This window comes from Triticum aestivum, chromosome 5B, assembly GCF_018294505.1.
Source record: "Triticum aestivum cultivar Chinese Spring chromosome 5B, IWGSC CS RefSeq v2.1, whole genome shotgun sequence".
NCBI lineage: Eukaryota > Viridiplantae > Streptophyta > Magnoliopsida > Poales > Poaceae > Triticum > Triticum aestivum.
In genome coordinates, this window is record NC_057807.1 from 453,640,714 (window position 1) to 453,666,226 (window position 25,513).

Consider the following 25,513-nt stretch of genomic DNA (forward strand, 5'->3'; position numbering starts at 1 on the left):
ATTTCGCGAGTTAAGGCATGAGCTAAATATCATTGATTCAAGCAATGTGACTTGAACCCTTGCACACCCCTCCTCACTCAACTTGGTGTTTAGCTTAGATGTAGGCATGGACATAGGGGGAGTGTTGTTCTCTCAATGAACTCTCCCTCCCCCCATTATGCATAAAACGATCAACTCTTTCACATTAGCCATTTTTGATGGTACTTGTGCTTCAAAGACGAGTTTTGGTCATGGGCCCAAGGATAATTCTTTGCGGTGCCATACCAATTGACTCAAACATAGGTGGCTCCGGCCATCGCCCTCTCTTGAGAGAGGCCAGAGCTCGCTCTGTTTCGTGTGGTTGTTTTTGTAAGAGGGGGTTCTGGACTGTTGTTAGTGTGTGTGTTGCCTTGTTGGTCTTCTCTTTCCCTTAGCCTTGCTTTCTCGTCTCTTTGGTGCTTTAGCCGCTTGTCTAGAAGCCTTTTTCTGTTGCTGAGCGGTACTACCACTGGTGGCGAGCGGTACTACCGCTCCGAGCGGTACTACCGCTCTCTAGCGTGGTACTACCGCTGTGAGGCGCGGGTAGGGGGTTATATCGGGGGCAGGGGGAGTTTCTTCTCCCCCATACCCATTCGCTCGCCCCCTTGCTCTGTTCCTCTCTCTTCAGCAACCGGCACCACGGGAGGGCTCCGGTGGATCTCCCTCTCCGGGGCATTCCTCTCCATTTCCTTCAGTGGAGTCGATCCCCTCCTTGTCCTCTTGCCATGGATGCCGGTATTGCCCCCGCTCCCTTTTTCTTCTTGTCTAGATTTCCAATCTAGCATCTTAGGGGCAATAGCAGTTGCATCTCTAGATTTTTGGCCAGATCTAGGCTTGAGTAGGATGGAGAATGCTTCTAGACAGTTTGGATTGGTGTTTGGTTGGAGTATTTTTGAATTTGGTAGGACGGTAGTGCCGGATCTGACCACGGCAGTGGGAAACTACTGTTTCCCCGTCTCGAGCGGTACTACCGCCCTCTACCAGTTTCCACCATGCTCTTACCTCTCAGTGATCTTTTTGCTCGTGTTTTATGGCTTATGCTCGTTCTTCTGGTTGTTTGCGTGTTCTTGTGTGTGGTTCCAGGTGATGAGGTTCCTGAGCATCAGGCTCATCGTGTCAACCTCGGTCGTGCCACGTCCAAGCGCTACCGCACCACTGAGTCTGCCGGAGGTTCTTCAAGTGCTCCACCTCCACCTCAACTCCAGAAGAAACCTGGGGTCAAGCCAAAGCCCTGCAAAACCGTGCCAGAAATGCTGCCCAAGGAGTTCTGGGCAAGGCGTCGCCGCAACCCGTATGAGGCTGACCAAGATCCCACTTTGGTCAATCGTCCGTTCTGGAACAGGTTCCAGTTTGCCATCTTCTTTGATGTTCTCAAAGCCAAGAAGAACCTCTTTGTCAACGTGCACTCCATCAACACCGACCATATGGAGAAGGATACTGAATACTTTGGTGAAGCTCTTCAGATGTGCACTCAACTGAACATTCTTGGGATCATGCAATTCAACAAAGATTATGATGCTGATATTGTGGTCCAATTCTATGCCACGGTTCACCTCAGGACTGATGAGGACAGGACACTGACTTGGATGACCAATGGCAACTTGCTTTCAGTCAAGTGGAAAGCTTTCATGGATTTGATTGGGGTGCAAGATCTAGGTCTTGAGTCTCCTGTCGGCTTTCGCCCCCACCGCCGCACCACCGCCACTCACAAGCAAGCTCTATGGCCCTACTGCACTTTGAGGATCAACCCTGAGATGAAGAAGGAAACTTATGAGCTGCCTGCCTATCTGGATATCCTTCACCGTATCTTCAGAGAGACTCTTTTCCCTCGTATCGGGAACCTGGATATGGTTCACTCCTATCTCGTGGACATGCTTCTCTTCTTCCAGCGTGAGAAGGGACAGAACACCGGAGAGTCCCTGGATATCTCTCATGTTATGTGGTCTGAGCTGTTATCTGCTATCTCAGAGCGCAAGTGCCCGATTTATGGTCCATTCATCATGCTGCTTATTGAGAAGGCCTGGGAACGTGTCTATCCCCAGGCGATTCTGGAGACTGGTGAGTTGGTCTCTCACGACGTCAAGCGTCTAAGGAAGAAGGATAACTGGGGCACTATGAGTTGCATGCTTATCCTGTTAAGTTATCTATGCTACTCACTTATACCCTGCTTAGGTGGTTGGTCTCTAAAATGTAGGGGGAGCGTTGATCCTAGTATGTGTGTCGTGCAGTCCAAAGCACTTATCTAGATAGCACACATCTATGGGGAGCTCATCTACATTTTAGGATGTTGGGTTTTTTGCGCTTGTCCTATATCTCTCATGTTGTGCAAATCTCGTATTGTCATCAATCCACCAAAAAGGGGGAGATTGTAAGGGCATATTTATCCCCAAGATGTTTTGGTGGTTGATGACAATGCTTGTGCGGACTAATCATATGTGTTAAGTTCTTTTAGAGATTCATCCATTGGCACGAGACGATTACCTCCCCTCGGTGTTTTATTCAAGACGGTGTAGCTCCTTCGGTTCGTTGTTGGTGGACTAGTTTCGTAGGAGTCACCGTACTATCAAGAGGGGATCCGCTTTGGTAAGACTAGGGTGGAATCAACACGTACACATCCATATCACACCCGACGTTTTCCTTCCGCTTCTTTGGAGCTGCCGTTTCCCCCTGTGTCTGCCTTATCCTGCCCCAGCGGTAGTACCGCCGAAGCACCCAAGCGGTAGTACCGCTCCCCAAGCGGTAGTACCACTTGTGGTCTTTGGGCGTAGTACCGCAGTGGTTCCGGGCTACTGCCACCTCGATTCGAGACCGATGTTTTTCGTGTCGGGTTTTGCAGTACTAAGTGTGGTAGTAGTGGCGGTAGTACCGCTCCAAGCGGTAGTACCGCGCCTACTCCCACGGTAGTACCGCTCTGGGGTCAGGTCCCTGTCCTCCCCGTCAGCGCGGCAGTACCGCTGGGTAAGAGCGGTAGTACCGCCGTTAGCGGTAGTACCACCCTGCCCAAGTGGTAGTACCGCTCTGTGCGGGGCTGTTCAGTGGGGTAACGGTTGGATTGGTTCCCCCACTATATAAAGGTGTCTTCTTCCCCAAAGTTGACCTACCTCTTTCCCCCAAAGCTCCATTGTTGCTCCAAGCTCCATTTTCGCCCGATCTCTCTCCCTAGCCAATCAAACTTGTTGATTTGCTCGGGATTGGTTGAGAAGGCCCAGATCTACACTTCCACCAAGAGAAATTTGATTCCCCCCACTTATCCCTAGCGGATCTTGTTACTCTTGGGTGTTGAGCACCCTAGACGGTTGAGGTCACCTTGAAGCCATACTCCATTGTGGTGAAGCTTCGTGGTGTTGTTGGGAGCCTCCAAGTGTTGTGGAGATAGCCCCAATCTTGTTTGTAAAGGTTCGGTCGCCGCCTTCAAGGGCACCAATAGTGGAATCACGGCATCTCGCATTGTGTGAGGGCGTGAGGAGATTACGGTGGCCCTAGTGGCTTCTTAGGGAGCATTGTGCCTCCACACCGCTCTAACGGGGACGTACTTCCCCTTAAAAGGACGGAACTTCGATAACACATCCTCGTCAACACCGGCTCCACTCTTGGTTATCTTGTGCCTTTACTTTTGCAAGCTTACTTGTGTGGTATCTATTGCTTGCTTGTGTGCTAGTTGTCTTTGCATCATATAGGTTGTCCACGTAGTTGCACATCTAGACAACCTATTTCATTGCAAGATTTAAATTGTTAAAGAAAAGTCTAAAAATTGTTAGTTGCCTATTCACCCCCCCTCTAGTCAACCATATCGATCCTTTCAGCTATGTACTGAAATTGTGCATAGGTTTTATGCACATGGGTCTTATGAATTAACCGGAAGGTAAAATTAATGAAGCAAAACAATATTTTATGCCTCATGTAGGAAGAAATTTCATAAATATCTGAACAACTGCTCATAAAATGTTATGTTAATGGTTGGAGAGATGATGCAAAATTTCAAGTGAGACCACTCAGACCAACTACTGTCGTTGATGCATATTGGTTAGCCTAGGACACTGAGCCTTGTTACTCACCAAAGAATCCATTTGTTCCCTACAAACATTACAATTAGAGGCAAACTAACATTATACACCCGAAAATTTATGCTCGATTACTTCCACCACAACAAGTTAAACAATTGGGTTTTCTTCTAATACTCATTTCCCTAGAGCAAGAACGTTAGGGGAGTTTGTTGGAAACATGGTGTTAAATTGGTACAAGGGCATATGTGCAAGCTAGTTCCTAACATCCACATGCTAGAGGAGGAAACACATGGAAGAACAACAAGTTACTAAAGAAACAATACAAAATGACTAGGATAGTTAACTAAAGAGGTTTGTCAACATGATGTGTGTCTCCGCTAATGCCATTAAATATGGACTATAAGCACTCCCACTATGATTATTCACATAAATGGCCAGAGAGCTAATGCCATCAAATATGGACTACAAGCACTCCCACTATGATTATTCACATAAATGGCCAGAGAGCAGTGACTTTATTGGATTCAAGTAACACTCTTCCTCTTTTGTTAACCAACAATTTGCAATTAAATCTAACTACTCATTAATACATGTTGCTCTTAGGCTTATAACTATTGTTGGGAGATGTTCTCTCTCATCTACATTAGTGGCTACTGACTGCTCTTTCTGTTGGCAAAAACCAGATACACGCACAATTTTAGAGCCTGGTATCTCTCACAACATGATGTGATTATTGGTTTTGGGTTGCTCTGCTGACTACATTTATAATGCAGGTATTATCAGATACAAAGGAAAGATTTTAGTGGAAAACAACAATGACTTGCAACACACGCTAATTACTACATTGCATTCCTCTCCAGTTGGAGGCGACTCTGGTATGAGGGCTACCCATCATAGAGTGAACAACATCTTTACTGGAGTGGTATGAAGAAGATGATTGAAAGTTACATAACTCAATGTCCTATTTGCCCAAGAGCAAAAGAGGAACATTGCTTATCTCCAGGGTTACTTGAGCCACTACCCATTGCTGACATGTCATGACAAGATATCACAATGGACTTCGTTGAGGGACCAACCATTTCCCATGGTAAAGAGGTGATCCTTGTAGTGCTAGACAAGTTTTACTAAATATGTGCATTATATCCCATTAGGCCATCCTTACATTGTTCAGTCAGTAGCAAAAGATTTGTGGGTAGCATCATTAAACTTCATGGTCCACTTGTCCTGATCATCTCTAATAAAGATATGATTTACACCAGCAAACTCTAGTGACACATCTTTAGTGCACTGAAAGTGGAGCTCATGTATAGTAGTGCATACTATCGTCAAACCGATAGCCAGTCAGAGAGAGTTAACCAATGTTCAGAAACCTATTTGAGATGCATGGCTGCCAATGAACCAAAGAAATGGCTAGATTGGTTACCATTAGCTGAGTACCGGTACAACTTCACCTCTCACATTGCATTGAAAATGTTACCAATTCAAGCACTCCACAATTTCCCCGCACCACTTATTTGTGAGTTGGCAATTCGTAGTCCATCTAATAGTGTTTCACACAAGTTATTAGCTCACAAACAATCTATGCTTGCTCAACTGAAGCAGAACTTGATCCAAGCTCAGAACATAACTAAAAAAAAGTCGACCTAAAGAGGCGGGACAAACGATTTTCCGTGGGTGATCTGGTGTACCTCAAAATGGCTCCCTATAGGTTGACCGCCTTTGGATTTTGAGGGTCATTAAGACTTCAACACACGTGAGGGAGTCCTGGATTAGGGGGTGTCCGGATGGCCGGACTAAGACCTTTGGCCGGACTCCTGGACTATGAAGATACAAGATTGAAGACTCCGTCCCGTGTCCGGATGGGACTTTCCTTGGCGTGGAAGGCAAGCTTGGCGATACGATATGAAGATCTCCTCCCATTGTAACCGACTCTGTGTAACCCTAGCCTTCTCTAGTGCCTATATAAACCGGAGAGTTTTAGTCCGTAGGACGAACAACAATCATACCATAGGCTAGATTCTAGGGTTTAGCCACTCCGATCTTGTGGTAGATCTACTCTTCTACTACCCATATCATCAATATTAATCAAGCAGGAGTAGGTTTTACCTCCATCGAGAGGGCCCGAACCTGGGTAAAAACATCGTGTCCCTTGTCTCCTGTTACCATCCGCCTAGACGCACAGTTCGGGACCCCCTACCTGAGATTCGCCGGTTTTGACACCGACATTGGTGCTTTCATTGAGAGTTCCTCTGTGTCGTCGCCTTTCAGGCCCGATGGCTTCTTCGCTCGTCAACCGTGACGCGGTCCGGGATGAGACTTTTCTTCCCGGACAGATCTTCGTATTTGGCGGCTTCGCACTGCGGGCTGACTTGTTCGGCCATCTGGAGCAGATCGAGAGCTACGCCCCTGGCCATCAGGTCAGGTTTGGAAGCTTGAACTACACGGCCGACATCCGCGGGGACTTGATCTTCGATGGATTTGAGCCACAACCAGGCGCGCCGCACTGTCATGATGGGCATGATTTAGCTCTGTCATCGGACAACGCCCAGAGCGTCGCTTAGGTGTCCGCTCCGACCATTAGCTCGGAGCCCACTACGCCAGTCGGGGACGGACGGTTAGACGCCACCCCGGAAACTGCAATCTCTATGGCGATAGATCCGGATACCAGCCTAGTCCCTCGCAAGGCCCGTGACTCTGAGGTGCTAGACTCCGATCCGGACTCCGTAAATCCCGCACCTCTCCCGGTTAAGCCCGATTGGGCTCCGGTCATGGAGTTCACCGCCGCGGATGTCTTTCAGCACTCACCTTTCGGCAACATCCTGAATTCGTTAAAGTCTCTCTCTTTGTCAGGAGAGCCCTGGCCGGACTACGGCCAACACGGTTGGGACGTGGACGATGAAGAAATTTGTAGCCCACCCACCACCCACTTTGTAGCCACTGTCGACGATTTAACCGACATGCTCGACTTCGACTCCGAAGACATTGACGACATGGACGCCGATGAAGGAGATGAACAAAAACCAGTGCCTATAGGGAACTGGAAAGCCACCTCGTCATATGACATATACATGGTGGACACCCCTAAAGCGGGGGATGGCGAGGAGAAAACGGAGGATGACCCCTCCAAGAAGCAACCCAAGCGCCGACGTCAGCGGCGCCGCTCTAAGTCCCGCCAAAGCAAAAACGGTGATTCTGGCACCGGAGATAACAATACGCTGGACAGTGCCGAAGACAACCCCCTCCAGCAGGATTCAGTGCAGGAGAACGAAGGAGCCAGCCCTCGTGAGAGAGAGGCCGACAAAGAGGATGAGGATGACAATTACATGCCTCCCTCTGAAGACGAGGCAAGCCTCGAAGATGATGAATTTGTCGTGCCAGAGGATCCCGTCGAGCAAGAGCGTTTCAAACGCAGACTCGTAGCCACGGCAAGCAGCCTCAAGAAGAAACAGCAGCAGCTTAGAGCTGACCAAGACTTGCTAGCCGACAGATGGACCGAAGTCCTGGCGGCCGAAGAGTATAAACTAGAACGCCCATCCAAGAGCTACCCGAAGCGCAGGCTGCTTCCCCAACTTGAGGAGGAAGCAACTAAACCTACATCACCAGCGTACGATGCGCTCGATTGGCCACCCCGTGGCCACGATAGAGAGGCCTTCAGGCCCTCGACCCAAACCGCACCCCGACACCGCTCAAAACATACCAGAGTACGGGGAGATGCAACAGACCTACAAGACATCTTGGAGAATAAGGCAAGGCAAACAAGATCGATCTACGGATCACATGGGCGCCCCGCGTCACGTGACGCTAGCCGTCACGCCGGACATAATAAGTATGGCCCGGCCGAATACAACAGACCAAGCTTGTCCGAGCTGCGTCGCGATATAGCTCAGTACAGGGGCACCGCACACCCACTATGCTTCACAGACGAAGTAATGGATCATCAAATCCCCGAGGGCTTCAAACTCGTAAACATCGAATCATACGATGGCACAACAGATCCTGCGGTATGGATCAAGGATTATCTCCTTCACATCCACATGGCCTGTGGCGATGATCTACACGCCATCAAATACCTCCCGCTCAAGCTTAAAGGACCAGCTCGACATTGGCTTAATAGCCTGCCAGCAGAGTCAATCAGTTGTTGGGAGGACCTGGAATCCGCATTCCTTGACAACTTCCAAGGCACGTATGTGCGACCACCAGACGCCGATGACCTAAGCCACATAATCCAGCAACCAGAGGAATCGGCCAAACAATTCTGGACATGGTTCCTGACAAAGAAAAATCAAATAGTCGATTGTCCGGACACCGAGGCCCTCGTAGCCTTCAGGCACAACATCCGAGACGAATGGTTTGCCCGGCACCTAGGACAAGAAAAGCCGAAGTCTATGGCAGCCCTCATGACACTCATGACCCGCTTCTGTGCGGGAGAAGACAGCTGGCTAGCTCGTAGCAATAACATAAGCAAGAGCCCCGGCAATTCGGATAACAAGGATAACAACGACAAGTCACACTGCAACAAGCATAAGCGCCGCATTAACGGTGACAATACTGAAGATACGGCAGTCAATGCCGGATTCAGAGGCTCTAAACCGGGTCAGCGGAAGAAGCCATTCAAACGAAACCCTCAGGGCCCATCCAGCTTAGACCGGATACTTGATCGCTCGTGCCAGATACACGGCACCCCCAAACAGCCAGCCAATCACACCAACATGGATTGGTGGGTGTTCAAGCAGACATGCAAGATAAGTGTCGAGACCAGAGACAAGGGGCTACATAGCGATGACGAGAAGGGGCCCCGGCCGCCGAACAACAAAGGACAGAAGGGATTTCCCCCGCAAGTTCGGACGGTGAGTATGATATACGCAACCCACATCCCCAAAAGGGAGCGGAAGCGTGCTCTCAAGGACGTCTATGCGCTGGAGCCAGTCGCCCCAAAGTTCAACCCATGGTCCTCCTGCCCGATCACTTTCGATCGACGGGACCATCCCACCAGCATCCGTCACGGCGGATTCACCGCACTGGTCCTAGACCCAATTATCGATGAATTTCACCTTACCAGAGTCCTAATGGACGGCGGCAGTAGCCTGAACCTGCTTTACCAGGACACAGTGCGAAAAATGGGCATCGATCCTTCAAGGATTAAACCCACAAAGACAACCTTCAAAGGTGTCATACCAGGGGTCGAAGCCAGCTGTACAGGCTCGGTCACACTCGAGGTGGTCTTCGGATCACCGGATAACTTCCGGAGCGAGGACTTAATCTTCGACATAGTCCCATTCCGTAGCGGCTATCACGCCCTGCTCGGACGAACCGCATTTGCAAAATTCAATGCGGTGCCGCACTACGCATATCTCAAGCTCAAGATGCCAGGACCTCGCGGAGTCATCACGGTAAATGGAAACACAGAATGCTCTCTCCGAACAGAGGAGCACACGGCGGCCCTGGCAACGGAAGTACAGAGTAGCCTCTCAAGGCAGTTCTCCAATCTAGGCGCCAAACGTCCGGACAACGTCAAGCGAGCCCGAAGTAACCTACAATAAATCCGGCTGGCACGTTCCGAGCAAGCATAGCAGTGCGGCCCCGACCCCAGCCCCCGCCAAACGGCAATGCTGGTACCACGCGTACATAATTACGCCTTGGAGATACCATGGGAATAAGGGGAGGGGCACAACAACGGCACGCCCAGAATGCGGCTTAACCGCACTAGGGGGCTCCCTATTTCGCCGTTTTCCTTTTTTTACACACTTTCAGGACCCAACTATTCGGAAGGCCTGTCCGGCAATACTATCACCGAACAAACGATGCAATAGCCAGGAAGGAAGCAAGCTACGTCAAAAGTCAAGGTGGTCTCTATAACGAGTTTAATACCTGTTTCTCTTACAATCCTGTAGCTTGCCCCTGAAGGGGAATATGTCAAATACTCCCATCTCTTGCTTACCGCACTTTTTGTACCGTTCTGCTTTCGCAACAGCCCTTTTTTAATAAACAATACATAGCTCTTATCTATTATTGTACTTATCTATTTTTATATGCAAACATGTTCAGTCATGACACTATGCAACCGTACACTTTGGCACGGATAATACACCAGGGGCTTACAACACCCCATAACGCGGTGTGAGAAGACCGAACACTCTAACAAGTGCGGCACCCCGAACTTATAGCACTATATGCATCGGCTCCGAATCATGTCTTTGGTCAATAGTTGGGTTTGCCCGGCTCCCATGTTTTGGTACCTTACGTTCCGCATTGTTGGCTAAGGTAGCGCTGGGAGAACTACTGCGATTGTGCCCCAGTTGAGCTGGGTTAACACCTCAGTAGAGAAAGCTAAAACTGACTGTCATGATAGTGCAAGAGACCGGTCGCTGTTCGCGAGGTTTTTTCGAGTCCTTAAAGACTTATGCCGCTTCAAGCGATGAACCGGACTTATCCGGCCTAGGCGTGGATAGCGCCCCGAACTCGGTCTTCCGAATACTAGGGGCTTCGCCGAAATTTAAAATTATAGAATTCTATGGCTAAGTGAGAGTGATAAAGCATTATAAGTCCGACGGCCTAGTTCGCGGTGCTGAACGCCTCCCTAGATGGACCCAAGAATGGGAACAAGAGCGCTCAGGTTTATCCCGAACACCCCAGCACTCGTGGCATGGGGGTCGAAGCCGTCGACTTGCATCTCTCAGATTTGATAAACGGCCGCACAGAAGGTAATATTTTAAATTAACAAGCGTTGCTTAACGCATATGAACAAAGCTTCAGCGTACAGGATAACAAATGCGGGTTCACTCAAAAATTACATCTTTGGAGCACTCATCCGCTATGCGGCGGGCACCTTTCAGAACGCCATTGTAATACATCTCGAGCGTACGATACTCCTTGCCCGGCGGTGGCGCGTCCGTCAACAACTTCTCCGCGTCTAGCTTGCCCCAGTGCACCTTAGCACGGGCAAGGGCCCGACGGGCACCTTCAATACAAGCGAAGCGCTTGACGACCTCAATCCACATACACGCGTCCACCAGCCGCCGCACCAGACCGAAGTAGCTCCCAGGCATGGCTTCTCCAGGCCACAGCCGAGCTATGAGGCCCTTCATGGCCTGTTCGGCCACCTTGTGGAGCTCAACCAGCTGCTTCAGTTGGTCGCTTAGGGGCACCGGATGTCCGACCTCAGCATACTGAGACCAGAACACTTTTTCTGTTGAGCTCCCCTCTTCGGCTCGGTAGTATGCGGCGGCATCAGACACACTACGAGGCAGATCGGCGAACGCTCCTGGAGAGCTCCGGATTCGGGTAAGTAGCAGATAATTAACTTTTATATTTTTGCTTTGCATAAAGAATGCATTACCCGCCGCTATCTTCTTCATCGCCTCGATCTCCTGAAGGGTCTTCTGGGCTTCGGCCTTAGCGGTCTTGGCACTCTCAAGAGCCAAGGCAAGCTCGGACTCTCGAGTCTTCGAGTCACGCTCCAAACTCTCGTGTTTTTCCACGAGAGCCTGGAGCTCTTGCCGCACCTCCGTCACCCGCGCCTCCTGCTTCTCTCGCTCGGTGCGCTCCAAGGACACACTCTTTTCGGCCCTTGAAACCGCCTCTTTCAGGGTCGCCACCTCGGTCGCGGCTCTTGCAACATTAACGTTGGTCCTGTTATTATTATGCAACCAAGTATTTCTATATACATTTTCAGGAGGTGCTACATACCCTCTTTATCCTCGAGCTGCTTCTTGGCACGACCGAGCTCGTTCTCGAACCACTCGAGGCTTTCCTTCAAGGCATTGACCTCCGCAGTCAGTGCGGCAGAGGTCAGTAGCGCAACCTGCATTCCCATATTGACACATTTCTATTAGACTCCTGCGTATATCTTTTAAGATCCTCAGTTCGGCTTTTCTTTCCGAACACCGAACTAAGCATCAGGGGCTACTGTCTATGCGGTAACATTTTTTATATATGTTTTTTAACACATACCTCAAAGCCCGTTAACAGGCTTGTGCAGGCTTCCGTCAGCCTGCTCTTGGTGGACTGAACCTTCTAAATCACCGCACTCATAACAGTGCGGTGTTCTTCGTTGATAGAGGCGCCGTTGAGCGCCTCCAGCAAATTGTCCGGCGCCTCCGGGTGGACGGAAGTCGCCGGCGTAGCGGGCTTGCCCTTCTTGTGAAGGCGCCGCCTGTCGGGTTCTGGAACCACTGATGGTTCCGGAGCAGTGTCCGGCCTAGGGCCGGACTTAGATCCCTCCGGGGTTTTACCCCCTTTGGGTTGGGAGTCCGGAAGGTCGCCTTGTGGCGCTTCCAGGACCACCTCCTCCTGGTTTTGTCCCCTACGGGACTCCACCTCCGCGCCGTCTATAGGAAGAGGGGAGGAGGCCGTCGGAAGTGAAGTGCTATTCACATCCGACGAATTCAGAGATCCGCTCGACGAATCGCCAAGCTGAGCTCTGGGCGGACTGTATGATTAGCTTCGGTGTTAGAAGCTATCAAATAATAAAGGAGTGGAATAAGTCATCTGGGTAGCCGGACACTTACGATTTTGCCAGGGGCTTGACCCTGGAGGGTCAGTCCTCCTCGCCGTCTTCGGCGTCGGGGGCGTAGTCCGGCAGAAGGGGCTTCCCCTTATTGGACCCTCCGGCTTCCCCAGTTGGGGTGGCCTTTCTCTTCTTTCCTCCCCCCGTTGGAGGGGGAGAGGCATCTTCTTCTTCCTCCTCCTCATCTACGGAGGCGGAAGGCGCGTTGGAGCCGTCGGGCAAATCCGACGACACCGGGCGCCGGGAACTCTTTCGGGTCCCCGTGGCCTTCTTCTTGGCCTTCTTCTCTGACACCACGTGAAGTGCCGGGACTAGCAGCTTCGTCAAGTGGGCATCCGCTGGGTCTTCGGGCAAGGGAGTCGGACAGTTGATCTGTCCGGCCTTTTTCTGCCAGTCCTGTTAAGGAGATGGGAGTTTAGATCCCGCATAGAATCAAATCTGTGAAAAATAATTACCCCGTAAAGGGAAAATTAATCTCATCACACTGGCTTGGCGCTCGGCGCAGAATCCGCTATCCTCGGTGACGGGAGGGGAGACCTTGGAGCTCTTGAATAGCACCTTCCAGGCGTCCCCATGCTTTGTGTCGAAGAGCCGGGACAAAGTCTGGTGCTGGGCCACCTCCGTCACCCGCGCCTCCTGCTTCTCTCGCTCGGTGCGCTCCAAGGCCACACTCTTTTCGGCCCTCGAAACCACCTCTTTCAGGGTCGCCACCTCGGTCGCGGCTCCTGCAACATTAACGTTGGGCCTGTTATTATTATGCAACCAAGTATTTCTATATACATTTTCAGGAGGTGCTACATACCCTCTTTATCCTCGAGCTGCTTCTTGGCACGGTCGAGCTCGTTCTCGGACCGCTCGAGGCTTTCCTTCAAGGCATTGACCTCCGCAGTCAGTGCGACAGAGGTCAGCAACGCAGCCTGCATTCCCATATTGACACATTCCTATTAGACTCCTGCGTATATCTTTTAAGATCCTCAGTTCGGCTTTTCTTTCCGAACACCGAACTAAGCCTCAGGGGCTACTGTCTATGCGGTAACATTTTTTATATATGTTTTTAACACATACCTCAAAGCCCGTTAACAGGCTTGTGCAGGCTTCCGTCAGCCCGCTCTTGGCGGACTGAACCTTCTGAATCACCGCACTCATAATAGTGCGGTGTTCTTCGTCGATAGAGGCGTCGTTGAGCGCCTCCAGCAAATTGTCCGGCGCCTCCGGGTGGACGGAAGTCGCCGGCGTAGCGGGCTTGCCCTTCTTGTGAAGGCGCCGCCTGTCGGGTTCTGGAACCACTGATGGTTCCGGAGCAGTGTCCGGCCCAGGGCCGGACTTAGATCCCTCCGGGGTTTTACCCCCTTTGGGTTGGGAGTCCGGAAGGTCGCCTTGTGGCGCTTCCAGGACCACCTCCTCCTGGTTTTGTCCCCTATGGGACTCCACCTCCGCGCCGTCTATAGGAAGAGGGGGGGAGGCCGTCGGAAGTGAAGTGCTATTCACATCCGACGAATTCAGAGATCCGCTCGACGAATCGCCAAGCTGAGCTCTGGGCGGACTGTATGATTAGCTTCGGTGTTAGAAGCTATCAAATAATAAAGGAGTGTAATAAGTCATTCGGGTAGCCGGACACTTACGATTTTGCCAGGGGCTTGACCCTGGAGGGCCAGTCCTCCTCGCCGTCTTCGGCGTCGGGGGCGTAGTCCGGCAGAAGGGGCTTCCCCTTATTGGACCCTCCGGCTTCCCCAGTTGGGGTGGCCTTTCTCTTCTTTCCTCCCCCCGTTGGAGGGGGAGAGGCATCTTCTTCTTCTTCCTCCTCATCTACGGAGGCGGAAGGCGCGTTGGAGCCGTCGGGCAAATCCGACGACACCGGGCGCCGGGAACTCTTTCGGGTCCCCGTGGCCTTCTTCTTGGCCTTCTTCTCCGGCACCACGTGAAGTGCCGGGACCAGCAGCTTCGTAAAGTGGGCATCCGCTGGGTCTTCGGGCAAGGGAGTCGGATAGTTGATCTGTCCGGCCTTTTTCTGCCAGTCCTGTTAAGGAGATGGGAGTTTAGATCCCGCATAGAATCAAATCTTTGAAAAATAATTACCCCGTAAAGGGAAAATTAAGCTCATCACGCTGGCTTGGCGCTCGGTGCAAAATCCGCGATCCTCGGTGACGGGAGGGGAGACCTCGGAGCTCTTGAATAGCACTTCCAGGCGTCCCCATGCTTTGTGTCGAAGAGCCGGGACAGAGTCTGGTGCTGGGCCGGGTCGAACTCCCACAAGCTAAAAGCCCGTCGTTGACACGGGAGAATCCGGCGGAAGAGCATGACCTGGACAACATTGACGAGTTTAACCTTCCTGCCAATCAGGTCTTTGATGCAGGTTTGAAGTCCGGTCAATTCTGCCGAACTACCCCATGACAGACCCGTCTCCTTCCAAGATGTGAGCCGTGTGGGGATACCAGATCGGAACTCGGGGGCTGCTGCCCATTTAGGGTCGCGCGGCTCGGTGATATAGAACCACCCCGATTGCCACCCTTTGATGGTCTCTACGAAGGCGCCCTCGAGCCATGTGACGTTGGCTATTTTGTCCACCATGGCGCCTCCGCACTCCGCTTGGCGCCCGCCCACTACCTTCGGCTTGACGCTGAAGATCTTCAGCCATAGGCCAAAGTGAGGCTGGATGCGGAGGAAGGCCTCGCACACGACGATAAACGCCGAGATGTTGAGGATGAAGTTCGGGGCCAGATCATGGAAGTCCATGCCGTAGTAGAACATGAGCCCCCGGATGAACGGGTGAAGAGGAAAACCTAGTCCGCGGAGGAAATGGGGAAGAAAAACAACCCTCTCATGGGGCCCAGGGGTGGGGATGAGTTGCCCCTCATCTGGAAGCCAGTGCACGATGTCACCGGACAAGTATCCGGCCTTCCTCAGCTTTTTGATTTGCCCCTCCGTGACGGAGGAAGCCATCCATCTACCTCCCGCTCCGGACATGACTGGAGAAGGTTGAGGTGGGAAGTGCAGGCTTGGGCATTGGAGCTCGAGCGTGCAGGGACGAATAAGCGAAGGAGGAAGAAGGCGTGAATGGAGAAGGCGGATTCTTATCCCCTTATATGGGCGGCCAAAACTACGAGCCCCCCACCGGCCTAATAAAACTCGCTTATCCCCCAAGCGCCGTGGTTAATGGCGCGGTTGTGTTACCCACACCCGTATTGATGATAATCTCGGAATAAGGGGACACGATCTCTGCTTTGACAAGACGTGCCAGGGAAACCGCCTCGCTAAACGCGCTGAGGTGGAACAATAAAATGAATAAAGAGCCTGGCTGTGGCATGATGTCACGCCACAGAATACGTCAGCAGATCCGATTGATGCAAATATTATTCTCTCTACGAAGGAATGTGGAACTTATTTTGCAGAGCCGGACACTACCCTGGTGTTCAACATCTTCTATGAAATATTCGGAGGAGGAACCCGCCTTGCAATGCCGAAGACAACTTGCGCGCCGGACTCGTCGTCATTGAAGCCTGGTTCAGGGGCTACCGAGGGAGTCCTGGATTAGGGGGTGTCCGGATGGCTGGACTAAGACCTTTGGCCGGACTCCTGGACTATGAAGATACAAGATTGAAGACTCCGTCCCGTGTCCGGATGGGACTTTCCTTGGCGTGGAAGGCAAGCTTGGTGATACGATATGAAGATCTCCTCCCATTGTAACCGACTCTGTGTAACCCTAGCCCTCTCCGGTGCCTATATAGACCGGAGAGTTTTAGTCCGTAGGACGAACAACAATCATTCCATAGGCTAGATTCTAGGGTTTAGCAACTCCGATCTCGTGGTAGATCTACTCTTCTACTACCCATATCATCAATATTAATCAAGCAGGAGTAGGGTTTTACCTCCATCGAGAGGGCCCGAACCTGGGTAAAAACATCGTGTCCCTTGTCTCCTGTTACCATCCGCCTAGACGCACAGTTCGGGACCCCCTACCCGAGATCCGCCGGTTTTGACACCGACAACACGTATTATGAAACTTTCTAGATAATCCAGAAAGTGGGTAACACTGCTTACAAACTTAATAACTTTCCTAAACATGTCAAGATTCACCCGATTTTTTTCATATGAGCTAGCTTAAATAACACATTTGTCCCCATGTTATGCTGATACCTGATCTGCCTCTTGTCAATCCTAATGACACTCTAAAAACTGCCGCAACTCATTTTTGAAGTGAGATAAATACCAGGGCGAAGACATGCATGTTGTCGAGTGGCTTATCCAGTGGGTGAACCTATCACCTGCTGATGTGACCTGGGAAGACGATGGCATCATAAAGTGTACATCCTCGGAGTTCTTTCTTCACACTAGCAAAGCATGGTGCTCTACCGCAATAATGCAGTGAGGGCATGTTGTTTCTCAATGGGGGGCCATGTCAGGCCACATACCGAACCCTGCTAACCGTCGAATTATCCAGTTAAATGAGGAACACTTGCAGGTATCACCAGTTATCTGACGCATATCAAAGATTCAGGCCATGGCTAGGGTTGGATCATTGGATCAATTCCCCAATTCTGTCGTATGGCTAGAGCACATACATACTCTTATAGTTGAATACCTACATTGTGGCCCTCAGGATTCATGGTAGATCATAGATACTTGATCTTCGTTCATAAAAATTCTCCATCAAATATTAGTAGGATCTGTCACACATGTGGTCGCTGAGGGTACCCAGCCATTTGAGATTGTTAGAGATACAACACGCAATCAAACACGGTGAAGAACAAAAACAATCAAGGGACACAATCTCGAAGAGTCTAATATGCGCCCAATCGCCATAATAAACGCTACTATAGCGAACAACACATAAAATGATAGTCTAGTAGAGAAGCCATATATATGCAGCTTGATCGTCTTTTTATTTCACTAGTTGTGTCTCACTACTTAGTTTTGCCATTAGAAATTACAACAGCTAAAAAATCACCATTCAGTGAGATGCTTGCTCGAAAATGTCATTAGATACCTGAAAAATGCCATCGTTTCATTAGATGTTTGTTCAAAAATGCCATTAGACATCGTTATTGTCAGGTCAAACCTATTGACCAGATTATAAGACCAAATTACCCCTAGACCCATATATCAACTCTCTGTCTCATAATGATACGTGTGGGCCGCACTTGTCATAGAGATAAACACTACCAGCCATGAGCGATAGTGAAACCGTCAGAGGCAGAAGCTGTCGCTTGACAGACAAAGCGGAGCGGATACAATAGGCGAGCGAAGTGAGCAAGACCAAGACAATCAGGATTGGGACTTGGAAGAAGCTATACCTGTAGCCGAACGCTAGGAGGAATCGAAAGCTAGTAGGGGAACATGCCGAGAGGAGCGGCTCCGCCTAGACCTGCACGAAGGCGGATCCTCTGACGTACGACCTCCTGACGTTGAGCCACTGATGTGTGGGCCCGGGTTACCTGTCAGATGGCGTCACGGCACGTCATAGAAGCAGCGTCCGACCTGCACTGCACGGGCCAGCCACGGCAGTACCGCGCGCCGCGCCGTTCGCCGGCCGGAGTCCGGCTGCACCACTGCGTCCACAAACAGGACTCCTGTACGGCCGCCCCGCCCACGTGGGGCCCGACGAAAAAACGCACGGCCGCCAGAACGCCACGTAAGACGCGGCATAGCTCATAAGCATAAAGCCCCCCCGAAATTACCAGCCCCGGTGCGAAACTCTTCGCGCGGAGCAAAACCGACCTTTTTCCAGGGGGCAAATCAGAAAAGTCCACTTCCTAAATTTCCCGATCCCCTTGAACCCTACCTGCCGCCCGCCCCCCGTCGCCCGCCCCAAATCCTCATCCGATTCCACGCCGCAAAACCTCCCCGAATCTGCCTCCGGCGCCCCCAGGCACGCCTCCGCCCGGCCCCGTGCTGCTCCATATATCCTCGGATCCGTTGGCGCTCGGTCCGGCCGCGCCGTCCGGATCTGGGGGAGGAACTCGGCTGATTCGTAGGGCTCCTCCGTCTCGGCGCGCCAGCCGGGTCCATGAATCCCATGGGGTACCGCCCCTATGATAGCAGTGGTGAGTCGCCTCGAATCTACGTGCTTTTTTGGCCGGGTGAGCTTGGCCGGGCGGAAAAGCCCAATTTTTTCGCGCAGCTTGTTGGATTCCTGGAGGAAATTGGCATAAGTTATACCAAATAGTACCTAATTATGAGAATAGACACCGAGTATAAATTGTTCCTCTTGCTTTCTAGCAAAGCCGAGTCCATAGATAACTGAAAATCTGTTGAATTTATCAAACAACGTGTACATTTGCACGGCCCTGAAGAGGTAGGAGCATAAAGTAGCTCCTTTTGCCAAACCATTGGTACTACAGACTGAGATTAGTTGATAACTAAAAATCTATTCTTCCCTGCGCAGTTGTGAGCTTCTCGAACCTCTTGCCAATTGTGAATTCGTCATAGTTGCCGTGGCAGTCGCCTGAGCCTGTATTGCACAAATTGTTAACAGCATCTTTTATGACCTCTGAGGTGCTTTTGCGTTATGATGACTTGCAGTCAAATTGTGCATCTGATTATTGATCTCTTGCCCTGAATCAACATGTTGTTTTGACTTTGACCCGGTAAACTTGGCCGGGTAGAAAAAATCCTTTTTTTTGCATGGCTTGTTATATTCCTGGAGGAAAATATCTAGAGGAGATTGGCATACACTTATTGCCAAATAATTGGAATATGCACCAAGTATATATTGTGCCTCTTGCTTTCTACTAGCAAAGCTGAGTCGATAGATAACTGAAATTTGTTAAATTTATAGAATAATGTGTACATTTGCATGGCCCTGGAGAAGTAGTCCCTTTTGCCAAGCCCTTGGTACTGCAGATTGATTAGTTGATAAATAGAAATCCAGTCATCCCTGAGCAATTGTGAGCTTCTCGAACCTCTTGCCAAATTGTGAATTCTTCATAATTGGCCTGTCGTTTGGTTGACCCTGTATTCCACAAATTATAAACATCATTTTTTATGACCTTTGATGAGGTGCTTTCGTGTTATGAGGACTTGGAGGCTGCAGCCAAATTGTGTATTTGAATATGCTGCATTACTGATTCCTCGCTCTTGCTTGCAGGGACGGACGATGATCTCCCCTCGTCACAAAATAGAGGACTAAGAGGACGATCTTTCAGTGGGAATGGGAGAGCATCAGCTGGACCGTTTCCTTATGCAAGGCCACACAATGATTTGGAGAGCCAAGTACATCTGGTTGAGCAAGAGGCGTACACTGGTGTTCTTAGGGCATTCAAAGTTCAATCTGATGCATTGTCTTGGGTGATTATGTGCACACTGAAATTAATGGCTACATTTTCAGTAACCACTGCTTGTCCTGTTGCTGATTTCAGCTGAAAATTAATTAATACCCATGCTTTTGTGCAGGAAAAAGAAAGTCTGATTTCTGAACTCAGGAAGGAACTGAGAGTTTCTGATGAGGAACACAGGGAGCTATTAAACAAGGTTAATGAAGATGGGGCCATCCGTGGAATGAGGTCTTTGCATACAGGACCCATTTTTTCCGTAACATGTTATACTTAATCATCATATTTACCTAATCATTTACTTATCTTAATTTTTCAATAGGGAGCTGAGACAGGGAGGTGGGACCCCGAGTGGGCTGCATCGTGGCAGCAGAGTTCTTCATGATGGAGAACCTGGGCCAACTGCTAAAAGGCAACGACCATCTCATTTAATGCCTTCGCATTCTTCAGGCCTCCAGTCCCCTGTTATGTCTTCACATTCTGTCCCGTCTTCGTCAAAGTGGGGACCATCTTCAGCATCAAGGGGGAAAAGAGCAAAGTCGGTATGTTTGGAATGCTGTACGCCATGTTCTTCTGAATTCGGGTCAATTTTATGGCAATCTGTTGATGCATGTACAGACTACGCCACTGGCATTACCATCCATGGATCCGACCTCATTGATTAGCCGGAAAGTTTTTACAAGATGGCCAGATGATAACAACTTCTATGAGGCCACTATAACCCGTTACAATCCTGCTACAGTTTGTTCCAACTTTACCTATTTTTCTCCTTGATGCAGATATGCATCTGTATTAAGTAATTTTACCTACTCTCCTGATCCTTTTCAGGGCGAACATGCTCTTGTCTATGACATGGGCAAAACAACTGAGTCATGGGAGTCTGTCAGGCTTTGTGATGTAAGCATCGTTCAAGCCTTTGAAGCTTGTATTGTTCTTTATCTTTCTTTTCTTACTCCTTGCTCCTGATTTGTACACTAATTATGTATTTTGTTTAAGAATTTGATCCATTTTTTTTTCATGTTTTCAACCCTTTGCTATGAATTATTCACCCTTTTTTATATGCTACACGTGCCATAATGTGCTGACTTACTCCAGTAGTGAAGCAGAGGCTGGTTGCTCATGTGCCCAATACCATATACTCCCTCCGTTCGGAAATATGTGTTTGAAACGTTGAACTAAAACAGCACACTTATTTCTGAACTGAGGGAATATAAATTAGTGGGGAAATGATTTGCAGTTGCTGCTGATTTGTTTTCACAATTACGTCGAGAGTGGTATCATGGCTTAAAATTTACTAATATGAATACCTTTAGTATCCATAGGGGCCGATATTCGGCACTCTAGAGTTAATCTAGTTTACCATTAGTTTAGTCTACATGGAGACTTATGCTTTGTTGTTTCACCGGACTATGGAGATTTGTTTAATTAGTTGTCCACTCTGGCATGGAATAATTTTTTACTTGCTTATTTGCCCAGAATGTATGATCGCCACCTTTTAACTATATAATTGACCAATAGGAGGTGAACAATTCTTTCACAGATGAGACCTGAAGATATAAGATGGGAACGTGATGATCAAGGCATCTCAAATCGAGATAGTTGGGGCCCTTCTGGTCCATTGTTGAACAGGAACCAAAACAACAATGGTAGAGGGAGACTATCTCAGAATGAGCATCCAAATAAATATGGTCCACCTCAAAATGGCATCAACAGGAATATTGGTGAAATTGACGTGCCTAACACTCAGAGTGTCGTGATTGAGGTAAATTTATTTTGAAGGATCAGACATCACAGGGTAGTCAGATACTGTTTGTTGCTCACAACTTTATTTTCTCGATGCAGGTGGAGAGGGTATTGTCAAATCCAAATATGCATGAAATTGAAAAGGCAAAGAAACTGCTAACAGTGAGTTGACTTGTCTATCTTGAGTTCGTTCCCTGCCGAAAGCAGTGATGGGGAAAGGCTTGCTTGTAATTCCTTAAGTCTATTATTTGAGAACCGTAAGGCGAAGTAATTGTCCTTGCAGGACCAGGAGCAGTCATTACTTGATGCAATTGCCAGTCTTGACGATGCATCAGATAGCGAAAGTGGTAAGTTATCTGCAATGCTACCTTGAAAAAGCACTGTAAAAGTAATAATATCATTAATGGACAAATAACATTATCTGTATTTCTTTAGAGGTATTCTGGACAATTTCTAACTCAATCAATTGAAATTAGGGGATAGAAATTTTGTCCAGAACCTTGAGAAGATGAATATTGTTGAATCCAAATTGAAATTTCGGAAGTGTCTTCCTAGATACTACTACTAATGATTACTTGCAGTAATCAGAAATTTATATTTCCATGGATGATACACAAATCAGTTACATTACTACTTTGCCTATTTCACTAACCAGTCTTCATATAACAGAGGATAAGGCCATGGAAGCCCTAATGGGTTCTGGTGGTGATCACACGGGTAGGAACGGCATTGCCTGTTAGTTGTTATGAGAAGTATGTTGGAAGATTGCCACCTTCCTGGATCATCACTGGACAAAGAAGCCATGTGATGGAAAACTGGACTACCAAAAGAAGGTGGATTTGGCAGTTGCTGCTCCGTGAGATGAGTTTATTTGCCTGCTCAAAATTCGGACCTGGCAAGGATGAATCCAGATGGAACGAAAAAGCTCTAATGGCGCCTTTCCTCTCTGATGGACTAGAAGTGACTAATTTTCTAGAAATTATTGTTAACATAAATCAGCTGAAGATTCTTTGTGTTCGGTGCCGACAGCTGATTAACCTTGGCCGAAATCTCTGTTTTTCTTTGTCCCTCCTATGCGCACTGAGTTTTGCAGTGGGCATATTGGCTGTACTTGTAGTGTACAAAAATAATGTATTTTTTCCAATAACATTTCTGTATTTGGAATAATTAGTAATCAGTAAACTGAAGGTCCTTCAGAAAAAACAATTCTCTATATTTCTTACCGGCCCGATATCTAAAAAGAAATGTTCCCTATCTTTCTTTCTTTTGAAACTGGTTCATTATGTTTTCTTTCAACTCGGATTGGATCCCTCGCCCATTTACTTCGATGGGCAAGGCTGGTCTTGCCAACGGAGGGGAACCAAATCGGGTCTTTTACCGGAAGTTAAAGGCTGGAAACTGAGGTGTAATGAGGCGAGCTCTCCATGGAACCAAAACCCGCTTCCTAGCTGGGCGAGGCGAGCACTTGCCCGATAACCAAACACGCCAACAGGCCACTTGACAGCTCGTTTACGTGTACCCCTCGCAAAAGAAAGACTCATTGTTTTAAAATCTGGAAGATATTACAGTATTTGTAGGTTTATATGTGTTACACAGCATGTAAGCGGGGATAGCTCAGTTGGGAGAGCGTCAGACTGAAGATCTGAAGGTCGCGTGTTCGATCCACGCTCACCGCATGCTAACTTTTTTTAATTCTGTTCCATCACGGATGATACATCGTTTTTATAATTAACCAAGCCGTCGTTCTTCCTTCATCTTGCAAACGACTAAACACGTGACTAAATTTATATTTACACCTATGAAATTTATTTCTCTTTCTTCGTTGAGGGATTTCTCACGTGGCTTGTCGCTGCCATGCAAACAAGCAATGGAACTCTGTGAGCACAGCAACGTACATGAGAGTTTTTTTTTGAACCCCCCATATATTAATTAATTAATAATGTTATTACAATCGTTCATTACAAAATTCGCCACGCAGGGCAGAACATTGTTAAGAAGAATCCTTTCAGATTTACTTATAAAGCTAAACTTTGCAATTTCGTGAGCCATTTTATTGACCTGCCGATTAATTTTTGCAATTTTAAAATTCTTGAGCATCCTCGATATACTCAAGGCTTCTTTCTTCAGATCAACGAGCGGAGACCTGTCAAGATTCTCATTTGCAAGGAAAGAACGGACAAAAGCACAATCAGTCTCCAAAATAATGGCCTGGTAGGCAAGCACGCAACTCAGCTTCACTCAGCTGTAACATTGACCCAGAAAGTCCCACGAAGAAATAATAACTTCACCAGATGAATTCCTAACAACCAACCCCACACTAGCCGCACTAATACTCTCCACATAGCTGGCATCGACATTGATTTTGATATAATCATCCGGTGGAGGTTTTCATCCCACCTGTCCTTGTGATGTTGCGAAAACTGGTGTAGCACCTCCCATTTTTCCTTTACCTTTGTTACTAGGGACAACATCGAGAGTGTCGTGACAGGACGTAAAAGAAGACCAGTAGTTGACCACAAAAATTGCAGAAGCAACAATGGATTCCTTTCCCTTTCCAAAAATTAAATCATTTCTTAGGTGCCAGACTCGCCACAAAAGAAACAAAATTTGCTCTCGTTGTTGCAAGCTCAAATGATCCAACAAAATCAATAACCAATCTGGTCGCGAGAATTTGAACCACTCTTCATCAGGAATATTCCACGATTCTCTCAAGGCCAGTCTCAGAGCACGAGCCTTAGAACAAGTAATGAGGGCATGCAAAGTGCTTTCATCTTCTACTCCACAAATAGAGCACATACCTGAAGTAATCTGATGGTGCTTAACTCTAATGGTCTGTACCGCCAAGCTATCGGTTGCGGCCCGTCAAGCAAAAACCCTTATCTTCTAAGGGATATTAGCCTTCCGAATTAAATTCTAGAACCTTCTTTCTTCGCATGGATCGCCACTAGATTGATCCAATTTATCTTGACTATCCTTCAACTTAAGCGCTAAATTATACGCACTTATAACGGAAACTATATCGTTCTTTTCATAGTGCCACACAATAAAATCCCCATCCCCATAAGCATGAATACGAATCTTAAGAATCTCCTCTGCATCATGGGGATAGAAAAGACACTTCATCAAAGTTTCATCCCATACATTTCTCCCGCTCAAGAACAAATCAGAGACCCACTTCAATCTAGTATTATGCCTTTTAGCTGAAATTTTAAGGCGAGTGCTCCTGAATAACCAATTATCCTTCCAAATATTAATGCTAGATCCATCACCCACCCACCAAATGACACCATTCTTAAGCAATTCCAAACCATGCATAATACCTTGCCAAGTCACTGATGTAGACTGAGGAAACACTATATCAAGAATATGTCCCTGAGGGTAATACTTTGCCTTCATCAGCTTAGCACACAACGAATACGGATAAACCAATAACCTCCACGCTTGTTTGGCTAAGAGGGTTTGGTTAAATAATCTGAGATCCCGGAATCCCATATCTCCCTTACCTTTACTCCTTGTTAATTTGTCCCATGCTAGCCAATGTGTTTTTCTTTGATCTTCCTCATCTCCCCACCAAAAAATTCCTGATAATCTGGGCTAACTCCTCACAAAGGGAAGCCGGGAACTTAAAAATACCCATAGCATACACAGGTAGAGCCTGAATAACTGATTTTATTAAGTCTTCTTTCACCCCACAAGAAGCGTAATTCTCTATCCAGTTAGAGAGCCTTTTCAAAACCTTTTCTTTAGTAGATTGAAACTTGCCAGCTTTCATTCTTCCCTCGGGAACCGGAAGTCCAATATATTTATCTTCGGAACCATCGACCATAATTCTTAAGATTACCATTATAGCCACTTGATTCTCCAAACTGCACTTTTTCCCAAACATCATGAAACACTTATCAGGACTTAATAACTGTCCAATCCCTTTCTCGTACTCCGTCAGAATATTTTTAATGACAACTGCTTGATCAATG

The 25,513-nt window shown here is 48.3% G+C and overlaps 1 protein-coding gene and 1 non-coding gene across 2 annotated transcripts; both read left to right on the plus strand.

Annotated features, from left to right (window-relative positions):
• Positions 1 to 18,268: 18,268 nt before the first annotated feature.
• On the plus strand, positions 18,269 to 22,795 carry LOC123112417 (protein EMSY-LIKE 3). The gene is made up of 10 exons (XM_044533399.1): positions 18,269 to 18,569; positions 19,613 to 19,812; positions 19,918 to 20,027; positions 20,119 to 20,338; positions 20,415 to 20,537; positions 20,625 to 20,693; positions 21,337 to 21,558; positions 21,639 to 21,701; positions 21,823 to 21,886; positions 22,209 to 22,795. Exons 1-10 carry the CDS (start codon positions 18,533 to 18,535, stop codon positions 22,277 to 22,279), a joined length of 1,179 nt encoding a protein of 392 aa, XP_044389334.1. The 5' UTR covers positions 18,269 to 18,532; the 3' UTR covers positions 22,280 to 22,795.
• A 347-nt stretch (positions 22,796 to 23,142) lies between these two features.
• On the plus strand, positions 23,143 to 23,215 carry TRNAF-GAA (transfer RNA phenylalanine (anticodon GAA)). The gene has a single exon. It is a non-coding gene; the product is annotated as a tRNA-Phe (tRNA).
• Positions 23,216 to 25,513: the final 2,298 nt, after the last annotated feature.